The sequence below is a fragment of the Mus caroli genome, unplaced genomic scaffold (assembly GCF_978045245.1).
Source record: "Mus caroli unplaced genomic scaffold, Mus_caroli_1 scaffold_13, whole genome shotgun sequence".
NCBI classification, from domain to species: Eukaryota; Metazoa; Chordata; class Mammalia; order Rodentia; family Muridae; genus Mus; species Mus caroli.
The window spans coordinates 96,956,220-96,975,320 of NW_028227268.1; the positions used below are offsets into that span (position 1 = coordinate 96,956,220).

A 19,101-nucleotide genomic window follows, 5' to 3' on the forward strand; every position below is an offset into this window, starting at 1 on the left:
TCCATTTCCTAAGTCCCCTTGAGTGTCTTTGTGCCAAGATTCCTATTTCTGTGATATTTTTCTTATAGCAGAAGGGACAAGCTGAAAAAGTTTTGTTGTTTGCTTTATTCTGTAACCACATTAAAGAACTTGCTTAAACTGACATTATTCTCCTTTGACTAGCCTTCTTAACATGTCAGAGAGTATATTTCCTTAGCAAGACAGAGCATGATGGATCAGAGATATCATTTCCTTTTAAAATTATATGCCTCCATTAACTTGATCTTTTGGCTCAGATCTAGAAAAGAAGTCTTAGATGCCTCAGATTGTATAATGTGGATGCTTGTGAGCCAGTCTATGTCCCATTATATTTCTGTCATTAGATAGATATATGTGAGCATTTTAGTCAAATGGAAAATCTAGTGCTGGGTCACACCTGATTCCTCATTTTCACACCCATGAACTTTCTCTATGGTAGTAATGATGAAACAGATTTCAGTGTTTAGAGCACAAAATGTTTAATAGGAAATTTTCTTTGGAGAATGTAGAACAGACGCAATCTTGAAGATAAGCTGATTTGCAAAATATGCATCCATACACACACATACACACGCACATACATCACTCAAGAAGTTTGCAACATGTGTGTCCAACTGTCTAACTCGTGTGGTAGCTTCAGAAGATTTCTATGTCTTGAACTGGTAGTCAGTGAGGATGCTTAATGTGTTACTATCCAAAAAGGAGATAACTCAAGAGTGTAGTAATTCCATGATACTCTATGCATTGTGTTTAGTAGCTCTGGAAATTCACAAGTCAATCAAAGCTTATATTTCATGGAATAAGCCTAGATTGTGGAAGGGTAATGTTTATATCAGTGCTTCATCAAAATGCTTAGATCTTGAGGCTCATGGTAATAAATCCACAATGGAGGTGATCCTCTCCCTTTTGGCCTCCTGAGCCTGACTCATACCATATTGGTGACCACCAGGTCTTTTGTACAGCTATGCTCAGTTGGTGTTATGCTGGGAGTTTGCCTTTGTCTTCTGACAGACATTTGTTTTCAACAAACTCAGCTCTGTTCTCCATTTGGGATCTTCTTATTAAACAGACTTGTAGTTTATATGAAGCTTAGCTTACCAGCTATAACAAGACAAAAAGTCAGCAGAAAATGTCCCAGAAAATGGCAGAGAGTATTGTTGAATATTTCTTTAGGAATCGGATTTGGTAGCTTCCAGAGAGATACCAGCAAATGTCAGTTAAATTATGTTCTAAAACGGGAGCTGGCTACCAGTAATCTGGTGGACTTGGTGTAAGACAACAGAGCTTGATATGTCTCTTAAGTTAGACAGCAAAAGGGGAAAGCAAGTTGCCTAATTGCTAGACTGTTAAAAAACACATAACAAAGCCAAGAACTCTCATCTTATTACATTAGGTCTTCATTTCTAAATAATTCTTTGGTGGTATGGAATGGTCACTTTGGGTAGGCTGGAGACATGGCTCAGCTAGTAAGAGGGTTTTACTGCTCTTGCAGAGGACCAGAATTTAGTTTCCAGTACCCACACTGAGGAGTTCACAATCATTTATAACTCCAGGAACTGAAGACTTCTTTTGACCTCCTATACTCTCACATGCCTGTGTGAATGTACTTGTGTGTACGTACAAATATACACATACACACTTTAAAAAAAAAAAAGAACACCCTGGTTTTAGCAGAAAGAAAGGATGTGACTATTCCTTTTGGAAGTTTTTCTCTAGAGAGTGAGACCCAGTGTCTCTTTGAATGGTGGTAGGACATGAGGGACAGAAAGGTGTCAGAAGTTACTCCTCAGCTCACAGAGCTGTCCCAGTGTTCTGGCTATGGAATATAAACACCCAAGGGAGAAAGAATGAGTACTCATATCTGGGCCAGTAATAAGTTTTAAAAGGGTAAAATCATATATAAATGTAAGCAAATGAAAATATGATTTCACCACGACTCTTTTGAAACAGAACTACAGAGAATAGACATTTTAATGCAACACTATACCCTTTTTAATTAATAATTGTGTTCCTTTTTAAAAACTAGTGAGTGGGTATTGCTCAGTCTCCGAGTTCCAGCTTAGCACATGTGAGGCCTTGGCGTCAAAGCTCATCACTAAAATAAATAAAAGCTGGGATGAGAAGTTACTATGTAGCTCTGGTGACACACTTTTACATTGGAGAGAAAATAGAAAACTCCTCATCCCACTGACCTAGAAAATCAAGAATAGCAGGGTGCACTGGGATACTGAGGTATAGAGGACTCAAGGGAGGACTCCTCCCTTGTTAAAGCCAGCCATGACTAAAAACATGAATCCATGCTAATGTCTAAGTATCCTCAAAGAACAGTAAAATGAAACCTGTATGTAAAACTTGCAATGTATTTTTTGTTTGAAGTCAGATTTATAATGAGGAGTGTTTGTTTTTAAGTGAATATTGAAATGTTCAACCTGAAAGATGTCTGAAGCGAATGGTTCGACTGTAGTTTTGAGTAGTTGTTAGTTGCTGTACTTCATATTTGTGCAGGGACTTCCACCTGATATAAGCCATTGTAAGCATATCAACATTGTCAGGTTATCCCACTGTCAGCATATCATGCCAGTTATTAAAACATTTTTATTTTAAATTATTTTAAATTATTTTTATAGACTTTTTAATTTTTTGTTCAGTCAGGTAGGGTTGGGTGTGATTTAAAGGAAAGGAGGTAACAGAAAGTTATTGAGTTTTGCTAATTCTTCCCAATTCTGAGTGACACATTAAAAATTTGATACTTCACAGGTGAACTCGTCAAGTACTTGATGTATGTTCATAATTTAGCTTATGATGACAAGCCAGACTATCAGAAGCTCAAGAAAATTTTGAATCCAGATGGAGTACCTTTAGGGCCACTGGAATTTTCCACTAAAGTACAGAGTGTCCACGTGCGGACTCCAGCCCATCAAAAAGTAAGTATAACAGAACCCCTGTCTTCTTGCCAATCACACACTGGGAAAGTGCGTCCGTGGAGACGTCTCAGGGCAAAAGTGACTTTCTTGCTACATTAATTCCTCTTTCTGTTACTCCGTCACTAAGAAACATGAACATTACTGTGTTGTGTTGTAACTTAGAATGGGATCTGTTCCTACTGTGTGCCAAGAATGAAGCAATCGCTGATGGCCTAATGCACTGATTTGCTGATGCAGGAAAGAGCGAGCTGAAGACCACTTGGCCTTGACTCAGGAGAGACTTTATGTGCTTCTTTAGGCTTCCTCTAATTACTGGTCCCTGTGGCTTTGTCTCCCAGTTTCACCATAAGATGGAGCTGGGTAATATTATTAGATAATATTGATACATATCTGTTGACCTTTCAGTTTGTAGAAGGACTATTTTCTTAGCAAAGTTGTTATTGAATGTTATTTCCTTTATTCTGTCTTTTGGAATACATGATGTCATATCAACTTTTTTAAAAAAGTACTTTTTTTTTTGCCTTTGTATATTTTTTATTAGCTATTTGCTTTATTTAAATTTCAAATGTTATCCCCTTTCCTAGTTTCCCCTCCAAAAATCCCCTATCTCCTCCCCCCTCTCCCTGTTCCCCAAACCACCCACTGCCATTTCCAGTCCTGGCATTCCCCTATACTGGGGCATAGAACCTTCACAGGACCTAAGGCCTCTCATCCCACTGATGAGGGCTGGAGAGATGGCTCAGCCGTTAAAGGCTAGGCTCACAACCGAAAATATAAAAAAAAAGTAATTCTCAAAGCAAACAATTATAAAGTCAAAGGATTCTCAGAAGAGGATGGTAGAAAGCCGAGTCTGTGACTAACGACAGTATTACACAGACAAGGAGGTAACTCTCACTTGAAGCCCTCTATAGTAAATGCATACACACAGACAGACAGACAGACAGGCATGCATGCATGCATGCATGCATGCATGTAGAAGGAGTTCTTTTCTGCTGGAGGTACAAGTTAGGGTTAGAATGCCATTCACTTGTAACTTTTCTTATGAACTTTGGATCATCACAAGTGCTTGTGAGCCAGGACTGCAGGATGCAGGGTAGCGTGGCTGCTGGGTGAATGGTGAGTCAAGTCTCAGTGCACAGATGGCTCTGATTTGCTGAATTTTGTAGCTGCTGCAACTGAAGACATAAAATATCCTTCTAGTCATAAATTAGCTCTTTGGAAGCAAAACCTTGGCACAAGAGCTTTACAACCTTCAATTAGTAGGAAAAGAAGTATTTGAATGGCTGTGGTATTGACATCTGCAGGCCCGCATAGTAATCATTCCTAATAGAAGAGAATATCTGTTTGAGGAGGGTTTGCATGGCTAATTAACTAGCAGTGATAATATGTAATTTTTTCATGATCCCCTGATTGTCACCTTTCTCTCGTGACACAATTACATTTTATTGTAGCAAGTGCCTCACAAACCAATTGTCAGTACTGTTTCCATGTTACAGGAGGCAGAACAAAAGTTCATGTTTAATGAAAAGCCACTGGATTTTGATCTTGGTAATTATGGAGACTTATTTTAACAGTTGTGTTGACTTTTGTATTTTTATGACTTTCCAACAAAACAAAACAGCATTTCCCTGACATTGTGGCCCTCACAGTCATGGTCAGTCCTTAAGATGTAAGAAGATTGTCACCCTTTTTTGTAGTTTTCAATTCCATAAGCATAACTGAAATGTAAAAGGAAGCATTTAAAAGCTACTATATCTTCTGGTATAAAATTCCAGTCATTATCTCCACAGTGTTCAGTTCTCCAAATCAAAAAGGATTTGTTGTGAAACCTTTTTCAAGCAGAAAATAACACAATATAGATTATTTCCCAATGAGCTTTCATTAAAAATATTTTGTTCCTTTTGATTAGAACACTTAGATTTTAAGAAACACTACTTAAAAATAACAGTAACTTTAAAATCTTAATTTCTGTTATCAGTGTGATCACCCTGGATATGTAGGCAAGAAGACATATCCTACAGCATATCAATATTTAATTAATGACTTTGTTTCTATACTATTTTATGTGCACATATTTGTTTAAATATATCAAAAATATAGTTTGACTATCTATGGATAAATTGCACCTTAATTTTAAGTTCTACAGTTTACAGATTTCTATTAATACTACAAAAATCAAACCAGCCAATGTTGACCCTTGCTGTCATAACTGCACTGTCCTCAGTTCTGCTGAGCGATGCACACAGGATGATATCTGCAGTAGATGCTTCCATAATATAATTGTATGAGTCAAGGACTGTCAACCTGGGGGCTACAAGTTTGTGCTTCCAAGTGCCAGTCTCTTTCTCAGTCACTCAGTACACCTTGCTACTACGCATGGGGGATGCTTCTGCTACTTGACAGGGTAGTGAACAAACGAGTACGCCCTAACAGATACTTAGAAACATCAGTATATGTACCTGGCAGGCAGAGCACACACATTCAGATACATGTTTTCTACCTTATATTATTGAAAGGAAGGGGGATTATGGATGTTTAACTTTTCAGCATATTGTTTAATTCTAAAATGAAAGTTTTAAAATTTAACAGTCTTAATAAATTCCATTTGACTTACAAAGTAGCACACTAGTATAAGAATCTCTGTGAATTCAGAGCATGATTGTGCAAAGCAAAGTGAGGTATTTTACTAATAGATATTTGAATGAGTGTGATGAACATTTACAGTACACTGTGATTTTCTCTGGAGCTAAACTGGAAATGAATTTTTCACCAACATAGCAGAGATGCTGTTGTTTTATTTTTCCTGAAAAGCATAGCCTTCACTTGCAGGGCCATCCAGCAGCCCTGGAGGTGGCTGCTGTCACCAGGCTGGTCTGGTTACAAGGTTCCTGGTCTAGATGACCCCACAGTTGTTTGTGCCACCCAACAAACCTTTGGCTTTGCTCGTTTGCTTTTTTCATACTGTGTTGTGTTAGGTTCGGATTGATGTCTGCTTTAGCAAGCATGCTACCATTGCACTATCCCCCTGCCCACCCTCTCCAGTTTACTCCTTCAAAGTCAGTGAATGAAACCGCATCTCCCAGTGCTTGTCTAGGTTAGTTTCAGCTCCAGGGTTCTCAGAGTGTAAACCCAACCACAGAACCTTAACATGCATCCCTGCCTCTTTCTCCAGGTTATATTTCAGTGGCTGAGCCTCTTCCTTGAGGAGCAGGAAGTAAAATGAATGGCCCATTTCAAGGCAGAAAGCTGTGGATCAGTTTGAAGGTTCTAGTTTCCTTCATCACACACAGAAAAATGTGGGTCCTTTTCTTAGCCTGAACCCAAGGTCCAGCAAGTCAAGGGGGAGTGCATACTGCCTGGGTACAGAGCTTTGTGGAGGAATGCATACTGCCTAGGCACAAAGCTTCATGGAGGAGCTTTAATTTTCAAAAGAATTCTCTGAGCTTTACTTCCTGTATGTTTTCTATATGAGAGGAATGGAACACAAATCCCTGGCTGGGAGACTTTATTATCAATGTTTAGGTGTATAAAGTGTTCCTGTTTTATAGAACAGTGTAAAGAAAATTAAGCAAAAATACTATTTCATGTAAGTAGTGAGTTTCCTTGAAAGCAATGCACATTTGGGTAGTGCCCTTTGTGATACTCTGAGATGCCCAGGAGTGTTTTGTATTTCTTTTCATATCTTTGTAAATACAAAAGTTTAACTCTGTTCAAAATTATGAATGAACTCATCCCATCTTACTCTTAGCATTATAAAGCATTTTGCTTATTGGATAGAAGTGTCAATGAAATTGAAGCTCCATCCTCTGGCCACTGACCAGTTCCAAAAGGCACCATCTCTTCCAGGAAGCCTCAGATGTGATGAAATCTACTATGCCCAATTCTGTTCACAGGTCATAGGCTCTGGAGAGAAAACTGATCCTTTTAATGCTTCGTACATTGGACAGACTAATAGTCCTCAGTTATTGCAACTAACAACAGTCCATACAACCTAATATCCACAGTTCTGAATGCTTAGCCAGAAGAAATGAAATCTCATCACAGAGGCCTGAATATTTTATTATTCTCAAGTTATTTGTAGTAGAGAAAGAAATGTGCACTGACAAATGGATAAAGTAATGCACTGGGTAAGAAAGTCATCGAATTTAGAAAGAAAGAACTCCCTCTCTCCATTAATAGTCAAACATGGCCAACTGGTCCAGACAGACACTACATGGCTGGAACTCAGATGTGGAATCTAATTCAGCAAGACACTGCAGAGTACAGGGGTAGATACCAGAAGTTTGGAGGTGCGGAAAATGGGGGAAAGTTGGTTAAAGCACAAGCATTTCAGTTATGACTTATATAAGTCTATTCTACAACATGACAGCTATACTTAATTCTCAGCCATGTGGTTGGAATCTACTAAGAAAATAGATGTCATATTCTTACCCCACCACACACACAGATGTGATAAATATATGGACTTATTCATGGTATTTTACAATGTGAGAATTTCAAATTATCATAGCAGACAACTTAACTATTCATGTTGATTGTATCTCAATAAAGATGGAAGGGAAAAACATTCAACTAATCCAGAGGTTTCACAATGACTGCTATACCAGTGTTCCAGGGGGGTGAAACAAATATGAGGACTCTCATTTTATACCAGCTAAATAAATAACAAGTCTGCATTTCTTACCCAGCTGATGACAAGGGAGGACATTTGTAGGCCCCATCAAATTTCCCAGTGGACTTAGAGGGAGGATAAAAAACAGTTAAACTTCAAGTGATTGGGAAACACTTGCAATCTGCAGGTTAATGAAAGGCAGTGGTTTTGCCATTCATTAAGATGCTGAGATCCAGGAGGAGGTGAGAGGAAAGGAGTGTTGTGACAACTGAGCCCGCCTTCAGAGCACCAGCCTATTTCAAAGGGAAGGAATGAACACACTTGGCAACAGAAACTGGAAATTGAGAGACTGCAAATTAAGACTCTATTTGCCCAGCCAGCATAATTTATTCTCTATTTTGGCACTGGCTACTCCATTATTTCCCCTTCTGCTGTTCCTGTGTCCTGCTCTCCATTTAACCCAGGGAGAAAGGCAACAGCACTTTGAGCTGCTGGAATTGTGAAGCTGCTGTACAAACACTTCACTCAAGGACCTCTGTTGGCTTTCAATTCTCCACCTGTATCGTAGAATCTGCCCTCTAGTTCTGTGTCTACTCAAGGTTATTGAGAGTCAGTCATTCCCCAGATGTCACCACCGTGTACAAAGGAAGCCTGAGAGACTGAGCCTGTTGTGACGTTGACCTCTGGTATTAGTACCCGCTACCAGATGACATGAACATGTCTTGCACAAAGGTTACTGCACTCTATGTAAGCAACATCATAGGCTCCTATAAACTTTCACATCAATTAGCCCCTCTTCAACAATAGGAAAATAAGATCTTAATTAATAGGAACTTAAGCTACAATGATAACTGGTTCCACTCACAGCAAAGGTTAATAATGAATTCACATTCAGTTTGAAAATGTGACAATGTTCCATAAAAATATAATTTTCAATGTAAGCAAGTTTTTTGTCAAGATAATTCTTAAAGCATGTGTTTAACAGTGACACAAACTTTAACTGGTCTTTCCCATTGATGAGAAAGGATCTGGATCTTGCTAGGTATTGCTTTTTTTCTTTCTTTCTTTCTTTTTCCATAATAGCCATTGTTGCATTTTTTTTTTCTTTCTCAAGCCAGCTTAGGTTTTTAAAGAATCTGGATATGAGTGATTTTTTTTAATGTCATAGTTTTTATTTCATTATAACTTTGTACTCCATACCAACAGGTTGATTCACCAAAGGCTACAAGAAAACCAGCCAATGAGTTCCCAGCTAAGTTCCCAAAGAAAGTCTACAGGGAGCCAAGAGCAAGGCAGAGAGAGGAGCAGGAAGACAGCCAGCCCACAATGCTGCAGAGCAGGCTGGTAGCACCGGTGAGAGCTGGGTGGAGGGGTTTTATTGCTATCATGTTAGAATGAACACTTTGGGAATACAGACCCACTCTCTGCCCCCAAGGTGAAGGTTGTCTGTTTTTGTCAAATGAGGATAGAAATATCCTGTCCTCCTGGTAAAATCAAATAACTATCACAGGAACAGAAGCAAGCATACATGTGAATAGACTATGGATTATCTGATACAAAATAGAATCTGATTACTTCCCCCAACCCCTAACAAGGTAATGAAGCACACTTGGATTTCTTTTCCCGTCCACCATCCACTAGGGACCCTCCCCTGCATACTCTGCACTTTACGCGATTCCTCTCCTCTAATCCTTACCATCAAACATAAAGGGAGTACCTGCCTGTCAGTAGGCTGTGTTTGGAATTGTTTGGATGGAGAGTGTGTTGCCCTTTGAGTATTACTCAGGCAGACAACAGCAAAAGCCCTCCCTAAGCCCACATCCTATGATGGGAAAGCAAAGCATACAAAATTTATCTGGAGAGAAAAATGAAAGTATAATTACATCAGAATAGCCAGTGTTTCCTTTGATTTGTGCGCCATCATTCTCAAATGGTTTGAAGCAGTTCACCGTGTGAAGTGGGATAATTTAATACCCCACCTTTCTCTGCCTCTACCCAAGACATACTGATGTACAAGGCAGCTGGGATGTTAATCACTAAACTGAGCACTGAATTTGGCTCTGAACTTCTTGGCAGCTGAGTCAAAAATTAGAAGTGGAGTTATACATTTCTCATCCAACCAGCAAACAAGTTTATCAGAAAGAAATGTGCTGTTAGTGTGCAAAGGAACCTCTTGCATTTATTCAGTATGAAATAGCATTATTTGTGGTTTTATTTTAAACTTACATGCCAAAATCTACTTCAAATGGGCATATTTTATAGTCCCACTTGTAAAGTTAAACATAAATACTGCATGGTGACAAAATCAGAAATTCTATGTCTTTAGTGTATATTGGCATCTCCTGTCCTGCAAGGCAGGACAGTCCTTTGAAAGTAGACACCCAAGTTTCAAGTGAACAGATGCATTCGCATTGGCCTGCCTGGCAGTGTGATGCTGGTACAGATGTCTTCACTCCAGCAGCCCTTTGTTTGTTTGCTCGGTCCTCCAACTCCAGCATCAGTTCTGATTCTCACGGTGAGATTGGCTTTGCCTCTTAAAGTCTATGACCATGCAGTAATACTGCATATAATAGCATACAGTATTTTATGTCTGCCCCTTTCATTTATTACCTTTTGAGATTTCTCTGTGTTCATGAATATACCAATAATTCCTTATCATTGTGCAATTCATGTATCAATTTCCCTTCTAGTAGCCACATGAATCATTTTTGGTTTAATATAGTTATAGAAAGTATTGTTATTAATTCTGCCCTGAGTCTACTATGGACATTGCACACATGGAATTACTAGATCACTGGATAAATATGTTCAATTATAAAATTTGGCACATAGGGAGGCCAAAAGGCTTACCAAGTAAAGATGCTTGCCACAGACCACCTGGGTTTGATCCCAGAGATTCACTTGGTGAAAAGCAAATGATTGACTCCCACAAGCTGCCCTCAATACATGAGCCATGGCATGGGCATCACTGCCCAACCCCACAAACAAGTAAGTGTGAAATGATAGCCAATATGCACAAAGTGACTATGCCTCTTGGATGTTCTGGTCATGCCAACATTTCTCCAACATTTAGTGTTGCCGGTCCTTTACATTTAACCACTCTCACACGTATACTAGCATTCACCTCTAAGTACAGCTATTTATATGATGCCTTATAACACTGATGTTGCTGGCCATGAATATATCTTCTATGGAATGTCTAAGGGCTAGAAATAGTCTACATAATCTATACACATGATCCTTATCATACTTCTGTAATATGCTCAGCCTCTTGCTACCTCTTTCCTTAATACTGTTCATTCATAATTGAATTTTGCCTCTGAATTCCTGTGTACAGCATGAGGGAATGAGTTGAGGTCCACTCCTGTATACTTTCCGGTATACCAATTTGATGACAATGTGAAGCCATAAGTAAAACAGGCTCAACAGACTCCGATCCACAGTGGTAATTTGGAGATGTTTTATCTCATGCTTTGTTTGGGTTTCTCTGCTTGTTTGTCTTTACATTGTGGGTCTTTTTCTTATGTATTATGGTTTCTGATTTTGTATGTGTGCATGGGAGTTTGCCTATATGTATGTATGTATGTATGCATGGTATTCGTGTTTTTTCTTTTTTTCCTGGTTTGATTGGTTTTTGTTATATTTAATTTGCCAGTTTGTTTTCTAGGGAGAGAGAACTTTTCCTTATCAAAGCATCATTTTGTGCTGCAAGGTTTTTCCTTTTCCTAACTGAATGGGTTTGGATTTTTTTTTTTTTTAAATTAGCCAAGTGTGTCACTGGAACTACTACTGGGCAATTTCCTCCACTGTTAGACTACACATTTCACTGCAGTGTTACAACACATTCTAACTCCTTCAGTCTTTAAACACTGCAGAGCTCTAACCACTAAGCCTTACTCCCTCTGTGTGATTTTTTTTTTTAAATAATTGTTTTCCATCCAATATATTCTGATCATGGTTTTACCCTCATGGCCTCCCAACCTCTTACACATCCATCTCCATACCTCCTTTCTCTCTCTCTCTCTCTCTCTCTCTCTCTCTCTCTCTCTCTCTCTCTCTCTCTCCCTCTCCCTCTCTCTCTCTCTCTCTCTCCCTCTCTCTCTCTCTTTCTCTCTCTCTCTCTCCTCTCTCTCTCTCTCTCTCCCCCCCCAAACAAACTGGCAAATTAAAAATAACAAAAACCAATCAAACCAGGAAAAAAAGAAAAAACGAATAACATACGTACATACGTACATACATACATACATACATACATACATACATAGAGGCAAACTCCCATGCACACATACAAAATCAGAAACCATAATACATAAAAAAAAGACCCACAATGTAAAAACAAGCAGAGAAACCCAAACAAAGCATGAGATAAAAACATCTCCAAAATACCACTGTGGATCGGAGTCTGTTGAGCCTGTTTTACTTATGGCTTCACATTGTCATCAAATTAGAAGACTTTTCAACCTTAACTTCATCCATGTTATGTTTCTGTCCTTTGTCCTCTTCCCCCTGAGTGTTGAGCACATGCATGTAATACTCCTTACACATGGCAGCGGAGGCACAGGGTCTTTAGGTTAGTCTTGCTGTTTGGGTATTTCTTTGGCCTAATGTCAGGGTAATGGTCAAACCATCAGGGTTTAATTAGCAGTTGAACCTAGCCAGTAATGGTCTGATTCTTCTAGGTTGATTTTCAATTATAGAACTGGATTATATTTTCATATCTCTATGAAGATTCTTTTTACTTACACTTAACTTTTTAAGTCTTCAAGGTTAGATTGATACGCATTGCGCATGACTGTGATGTGCAATCAAAGTTAGTGATGCCCTCAAGATGGTCTTCTGGGAGTAGAACTGTTGCCATTTAGGGCTTCACTATTAGCTGTAGGATGACTTTGCTAACACTCCAGGAGCATGTTTACTAGATGCTAATAGTGCTTCGTCCTAGTTGTGACAACACAAGTATCTTCAGAGACTGTGTTCTCTTCTGTGAGGGAATACCACTCTAGGTTGAGAGCCAGTAGACTACAGATGGATCACTGCATTGCCTTAAGCCCTTGCTAATGGAAACCAGCTGTGCCAAAGTTACCTAGTGTTGGGGTAAGAGACTTGCAGCCATATATATACTCCATCCTGAGAGAGCACTACATTTTCCCATGGTTATCTGTTTCCCTTCTGTTGTAATCTGATGTGGGATACCTACTATAGCCTCACATGTTGGAATACTTGGTTCTGAGCTGGAACTTTACTGTGGAGTTACACTCCAGCCCAGCAAAATTTTTGTGTAGATTGAAAATATTTTTGATCTTATAACCCATAGCTTTTGCCAGAACTATTCAAGTGTACTATGTCAGTGCAAAAACAACCATAGTTGAAACATAAACAAATGGGCAAGTTCTATTACATGAAGAAATTGTATAACTTTGTACTATAGCCTGCCTTTTCCAACCATAGGAGTAATGTGATGTCATTAGTTGTTGCTGAGAGACACTGTAAAAGTCACAGAAGTTCCCTTTTAACATTCTAGTAGTGTGATTTCTGTTCCTGACTAGGTATATAACCAACTTTCCAATGTTTCTTGGCCCTTGGGAATTTGACAGTGGGTTTCTTTCTTTTTATGTGAGAATGATTTGGTATCTTGGAGAAAAAAGTCAATTATTTTCTTCTAGTGACCAAGACTATCAGTAGAAAGTTATTCCCATGTGAATCTCACATCTCTCCTAAACATATTTTTGTTTTGTTTCATTTTTGCATTGTCTCAGATAGAATCTCACTTTGTAGCTATGGCTGATCTGAAAGTTGGTATGGAGAGCAGGCTAGCCTTGAACTCAGAAATCTGAAGTACTAAGATTATAGGCATATAGGCATATTTCACTGTGCCTGGCCAACACATAGTCTCATGCACATATCCTTTCTGATCTTTCAAAGTGACTGTGTAGCGGGAGGGGCTGAAGACATACATGCTCCTTGAAGGGTGGCAGGCAGTTCTGAGGATGCAGTGTGATGGAAAAAGCTAACAGTGAAGAGGACAGCCATTTGTCTACTCTCTTAAAAAGGAAGCTATCTTTTTCTAAATTGCTCAGTAATTGATTGAAGGAGGGGGTGTGCCAGAAGTCACCAAGCTAAAGCAGAAACAGAACAACCTTGGACCTCCTTCAAGTTAGTGAGCAGTCAAACAGTAGTTTAAGTGTTCCTGTTTCCAGACACATGAAATGACATCCCACTGCCTCAGTGCAGCACAGCCACAGCCTTCCAAATAGGTCTGCACTGTGGTGATGTGCTAGATGCCAACAAGGGGTGTTAATGACCAGCCTTGCTTGGTATGTTGTTTTATTCAACACTGTTGAAGAGTACACAATAAATGCCTCGATAACGCAAATCTAACAAAATATATTTCCTTCATAGGAAAACTCAAGGACAAGGAAAATACATGAATATTCTGATATTTTCAGTGAGATGCAGAGTCTTCAACAAACACCCAGCTATATGAGTTTCCAGGGTTCATATTGTAAGCCCTATCTGGACTGCACTAGTCGAGATCCCATCCGGAAGCCAAGATCCCTGCCTCGGTACAGATACACGCCCACAGGTAATGTGGGAGTCACAGACTTGGAAAGTTCTCCAAGCTTTTGGCCTGCAGTCCTTCAGTTGACTCTGAGTGAAGAGACAAAGGCCGATGTGTATTACTATGGAATCACTATACTCTGTCTGCTGGCATTTGTATTTCTTGCTTTGTATTTTCTCTGAAGTCATCAAATAAATTGGTTTTTGCTTTTGTTTTTATTTTTAAACAATTTTTAAGCATTCCATCTCTTCACAGGTAGGTTCCATTCAAGGTTTTCTCCCAGACATTTTCAAGGTAATTGGCTTTAAAAGAGAAAGAGAGAGAGTATATTTTAACAAAATTTTGGTCACACTCTTTAAGAATTAAAATAGTATTCTAATTTTCTTAGAAATTATTTCACCACACAATTTCAAAATATTTAAAGATCACCAAGAAATTTAGAAGGCATAAGTCTTTTTGATCAAAGATACTTTGAAAATTAAGGTATGTTCAAAGATAATATATCTCATAAGAAACTATCATAATTTGATTAAATAAAGAACAACACATCTAAAAGCTGTTAGATAAGCTAACTACATATCCACTTTCTATAACACATTCCCCAGAGCCAGGAACACTTTACAAGATATGTGACTGACATTTCATATGTCAGGACAACTGGCTTACCTTACTACAATAGGGACAGTCACCAAAGAAGACGTTAAAACTCTGTCTGCTGGTGCTCAACCCTCTCAGCCACTGCACAGAAAAAAGTGTACATCATGTCAGCGGACACATGCCATCCAGATGGGCTTTGACTGGCTTTGTTCTATAAAAGGGAAACTTTTTTTTCTAAGCCAATGTCCAATTACTATTAATAACTGAGAAATCACTATCAAAATGTATAAGCAAATTATGGGCCCTTTAAGACTTGGCTGACAGTTACACTAACTTTACATGCAAAAGAGACTTACACAGAGAGAGACGCATACAAGGTCCTGGGGCCCACTAACTAAACCAATTAATCACATATCAACAATTTCTCTGTAAAAGTGTCTTAGGATTTTGAGATTCTGATCTTAATTCAATAGTGGGTTAATTTTCACTGTACTGACAATAAGGCAATCAGTTTTTTAAAATTAAAATGAATATTCAGTATTACAAAAGAAAGTTCAGATTCCATTATACTTTCCCAAGTAGACCTGGTATTTTTATAATCGTCTACAGTAAAATGACTATCCCTAAGTGTGATGGTTTGTATATCCTTGGACCAGGGAGTGGCACCATCTGAAGGTGTGGCCTTGATGGAATAGGTGTGACCTGGTTGGAATGGGTTTGTCACTGTGGGTGTGGGTATAAGATCCTCACCCTAGTTGCCTGGAAGTCAGTCTTCCACTAGCAGCCTTTGGATGAAGACATAGAACTCTCAGCTCCTCCTGCGCCATGCCTGCCTGGATACTGCCATGCTCCCACCTTGATGATAATGGACTGAACCTCTGAACCTGTAAGCCAGCCCCAATTAAATGTTGTTTTTTTTATAAGACTTGCCTTGGTCATAGTGTCTGTTCACAGCAGTAAAACCCTACCTAATACACTAAGTTTCCTATTAAGAAAGGGTAAACAGCACCAACTACTATCCATATTTCAAGAGAGAAAGACAGAAAACTTAATGGCACTTCCCCACTGTAAGATGTTTTGCACAAAGGCTGTCAATCATATAAAGCTGTGCCCTAACAGGAGTGCCACAGGAATTAACCAACTGAGAGAGGGAAGCAAAATTCATGTAGTAAAGAGATGCTCAGGGTCACAAGAACCTTCAACCATCCAAAAGAGAATTACTTTATTCATTTATGTATATGCAGCCTGCACAGTAGCACATACTACCTATTGACTAAGTGCCTTACCCATTTCTGCCTTCCTCATCTGGCACATCACAACTAGAGAACTTGCATACTGGTAGCAGACATTTAGGGAGACTTCAGTTATACCTACCACATATTTATTATGTGCCAGTATGCTATTCATGAGTATATTCTAGATTGTTTTTCTCCCTGGCACACTCAATAGTTTACAAGATGAAGACATGAAGCCTGTGGGTGTGTGAAATTAACAGTAAGAGGAGTTTGTGGCAAACCAGAGAAATACTTTAGGAAAACAGATTATTTTAATGCTGTATTTTCCGTGTAGAGAATTACTAGTTTTACCTCATACAGACATATTTCATGGAAAGGCTGTCCACACTGGGGATTATTACACACTTGATCAGGAATGGCACCATTCAGGTGACGGGCATAACAGATTCCACAGTCCATGCTAAAGTCCTTCAAAAGAAAAGTGTTTGTGTTGAATGTGGATAAGCAAGGTTAAGAAGAACAAATATGATATTTGTTTCTATATCTGTGTTTTAAGTATGCTTGTGTACTGGGAACATACAAGCAGGGATAACACCTAATCTCATCACAATATTCCCTCTGTACTCACATATACACAGATTTCATTTTGGGCTGGCAAGATTTTTATGTTTTAGCCATTTTTCCATGTTCACAGTCATTTCTGTGTCTACACAAAGACAGTCTGACATGAGCTAGTGAACACCAGATCGCCACAGTTCTGCAGCAAAGGGAACAAGGAGATGTTCTCCATTACTTAGTGTTAAGGGCAGTAGCTCAGTCCAAAGCCAACCCTGCCTCTGTTATCTTTACAGTATCAATGCTGCTACTCACTTCTGAAAAACTATCGCTGTCCTTCACAAACTTACAGCAAACTAATTAAAACTGTACTGTAGTCATCTATAGCAAACAGTACAAAACCCCAAACATCTCATTAGTGTCTCTTTTCTTTGTAGTTTTAATAAGTGTATCTGTCATTAACCACTTCCCTGCTAAAGATCATGAACAGACCCCTTTAAGAACCTAGCTAACAGACAGTTAACAAGTCCATTGATGCCAGTTACTTGTAACTAAGAGCTCTGTGTTGCAACATTCTACCAATTTCTTTTCTTTTTCAGCCTTATTTTCCTGAGAGAGGCATTTAAATTTTATTATTAACATAATGTAGACTATTGAAGCTAATAATTAAACTTACAGATTCTTCCAAGATAGTACGAGCTGGGAAATCAATTTCTAAAACATCTTTCAAATTTTGTAACAGACTATTTTCTGGATCCCTAAAAACAAACAAACAAACCTATAAAGTTTGTTAAGCCATACAACAATCCCAGTCCTATTGCCAAGGCACCCACCATAAATGAATGCTACCACTCAGCTTCATTCCCAGGGGTTTTGTCACTGTGGATATTAAAAAGAAGAAAAAAGTTTTAATAATTTAGGCTTCATTGCTTTTGTTTTGTAACAACCACTGCCACAGCATTTGTTTAGCTATTTGGCCTAAAATCTCAATTCCCTATTTTGTAAGAAAGTGTACAGTTCAAAATGAGAAATGTATTTAAAATAATTATAATGTTAATATTTTGGAATATTTGAAAATGTTAGACAGGATTTTATGAACCTGTTCCAGATCTGTAACTTTAAGATGACATACCATGGTCAGCTCCAAGAAAGCAAAACTCAGGAAGCATGGTAGGGTGCCTGGGGTCCACCTCAATGGCTATGGAAACATTCTTTCCTGAAAGAAAGAATAAAACTTTTAGATGTGACTTTGAGCTTGTCAAGCAAGCCAATACAAATCCATGCACACTGATCTGGCCACCTATTTTATCTCATGAAAAACTAGCAAATTATTTTTAGGGTTGTGTAGAAAACAACACTGTTTAACATTGAGTCACATTTTTGAAATTACAACTATCATTAAAGATTCAAGGACCTCAAGTTTCAAAAGACAAGTCCAAAATGCATATGATTAACTTAAATTGGTATGCTGCTAATTATGTTCCAGTAACGTTTAGTAAAAATGTTAAGTGACATTATAAAGGCCTTTAGCATATAGAAATCATACATGTAAGAAATGAGCTAAATTATTTTATAACCCTTTTTTACAAACTTAATATTTCATATAATTATGGTCATGTAAAAATAGTGTTATAACTGGTAAAAATTGATACATCTAAGAAAACTTATCTAAAAACTTTGTATTTGTGCTTTTTGAAAGATAACAAATGTTTAATTCACATTAAACAAATGCTTGTCTTACTTAATATCTCAAACACTTTCTGAAGCTAAGAAAAATGACTTTATTTAGCACTAGATTCTTTTACAGGTTTAACTGTATTATATATGTACAATTCCACAAAGCTAGTTGATGAAGTTATGTAGTATGGTTAAGATCAATTTCAGCTTATGTTTATAACAAAAGTGATATGATAAATTCTATAAGTTTTTTGCTAATGTTGGCAATAATAAATTTAAATAAACAAATCTGGCAAAAATTGGTCAAAGTAAAAAAGAAATATATGGTATAGACATTCAATGAGAAAAACAAAAATCGCCCACTTCATTTGTCAATACAGAACACACTCTTCCCATTAGTCTCAGGCGTTGTTGGCTACCACCGACCAGAAAGTGCTAGCACTTCGGCAATGGCTATAAGAGCACATCTCCCCACTCAAGGGTTGGCCCTACAGAAAATCATTGCTTGAGGCAGGAAGAAGAGCTAAAAGTAAATGCAGAATGTGTCTAAAACTTGGCTGTTTAAGCTGAACAATAAGGAAACTAATAGAAAATGTGGTTCGGGAATAATTATTTTAATGGAGCCATGATGATAATAAATCATGAAATTTCTCTAAAGAAAATGTTTTCAGTCTTAGCATCTACTTCTTGACAAATACATTATAATTGGTTAATTATTCTAAGTTAAATACTGATAGACATCTCAAACTGGAAGGTAACATGTTACTAGCAAAATGCTGCAGTTATCAATCTCCCAAGATCTGCCAGTTATTAGGCTGGACAGAGAGTACAGAAGTTAAGTTGTTCATTGACTTTAGTACAATTCATATCATTGTTTCAAAATGTCTACTGGAATACATCCTATATAGTAGCTTTTAACAAGGC

At 38.1% G+C, this 19,101-nt stretch overlaps 2 protein-coding genes across 5 annotated transcripts in view; one reads left to right on the forward strand and one right to left on the reverse strand.

Annotated features, from left to right (window-relative positions):
- Vrk2 (VRK serine/threonine kinase 2) overlaps positions 1 to 14,329 on the forward strand; it is a 131,210-nt gene extending 116,881 nt beyond the window's left edge. For both annotated transcript variants that reach the window (XM_085829062.1, XM_021177191.3), the window contains exons 11-13: positions 2,776 to 2,942; positions 8,761 to 8,907; positions 13,954 to 14,329. In XM_085829062.1, coding sequence (XP_085685188.1) covers positions 2,776 to 2,942; positions 8,761 to 8,907; positions 13,954 to 14,295 — 656 coding nt within the window. In that variant the 3' untranslated portion in view covers positions 14,296 to 14,329. The remainder of the gene's footprint in view (positions 1 to 2,775; positions 2,943 to 8,760; positions 8,908 to 13,953) is intronic.
- Positions 14,153 to 19,101, reverse strand: part of Fancl (FA complementation group L) — a 75,572-nt gene continuing 70,623 nt past the window's right edge. For all 3 annotated transcript variants that reach the window (XM_085829063.1, XM_021177189.3, XM_029483514.2), the window contains 6 exons: positions 17,633 to 17,716; positions 17,334 to 17,379; positions 17,177 to 17,258; positions 16,297 to 16,413; positions 14,780 to 14,851; positions 14,153 to 14,415 (listed from right to left, as the gene is read on the reverse strand). In XM_085829063.1, the coding sequence (XP_085685189.1) occupies positions 14,380 to 14,415; positions 14,780 to 14,851; positions 16,297 to 16,413; positions 17,177 to 17,258; positions 17,334 to 17,379; positions 17,633 to 17,716 (437 nt within the window). In that variant the 3' untranslated portion in view covers positions 14,153 to 14,379. The remainder of the gene's footprint in view (positions 14,416 to 14,779; positions 14,852 to 16,296; positions 16,414 to 17,176; positions 17,259 to 17,333; positions 17,380 to 17,632; positions 17,717 to 19,101) is intronic.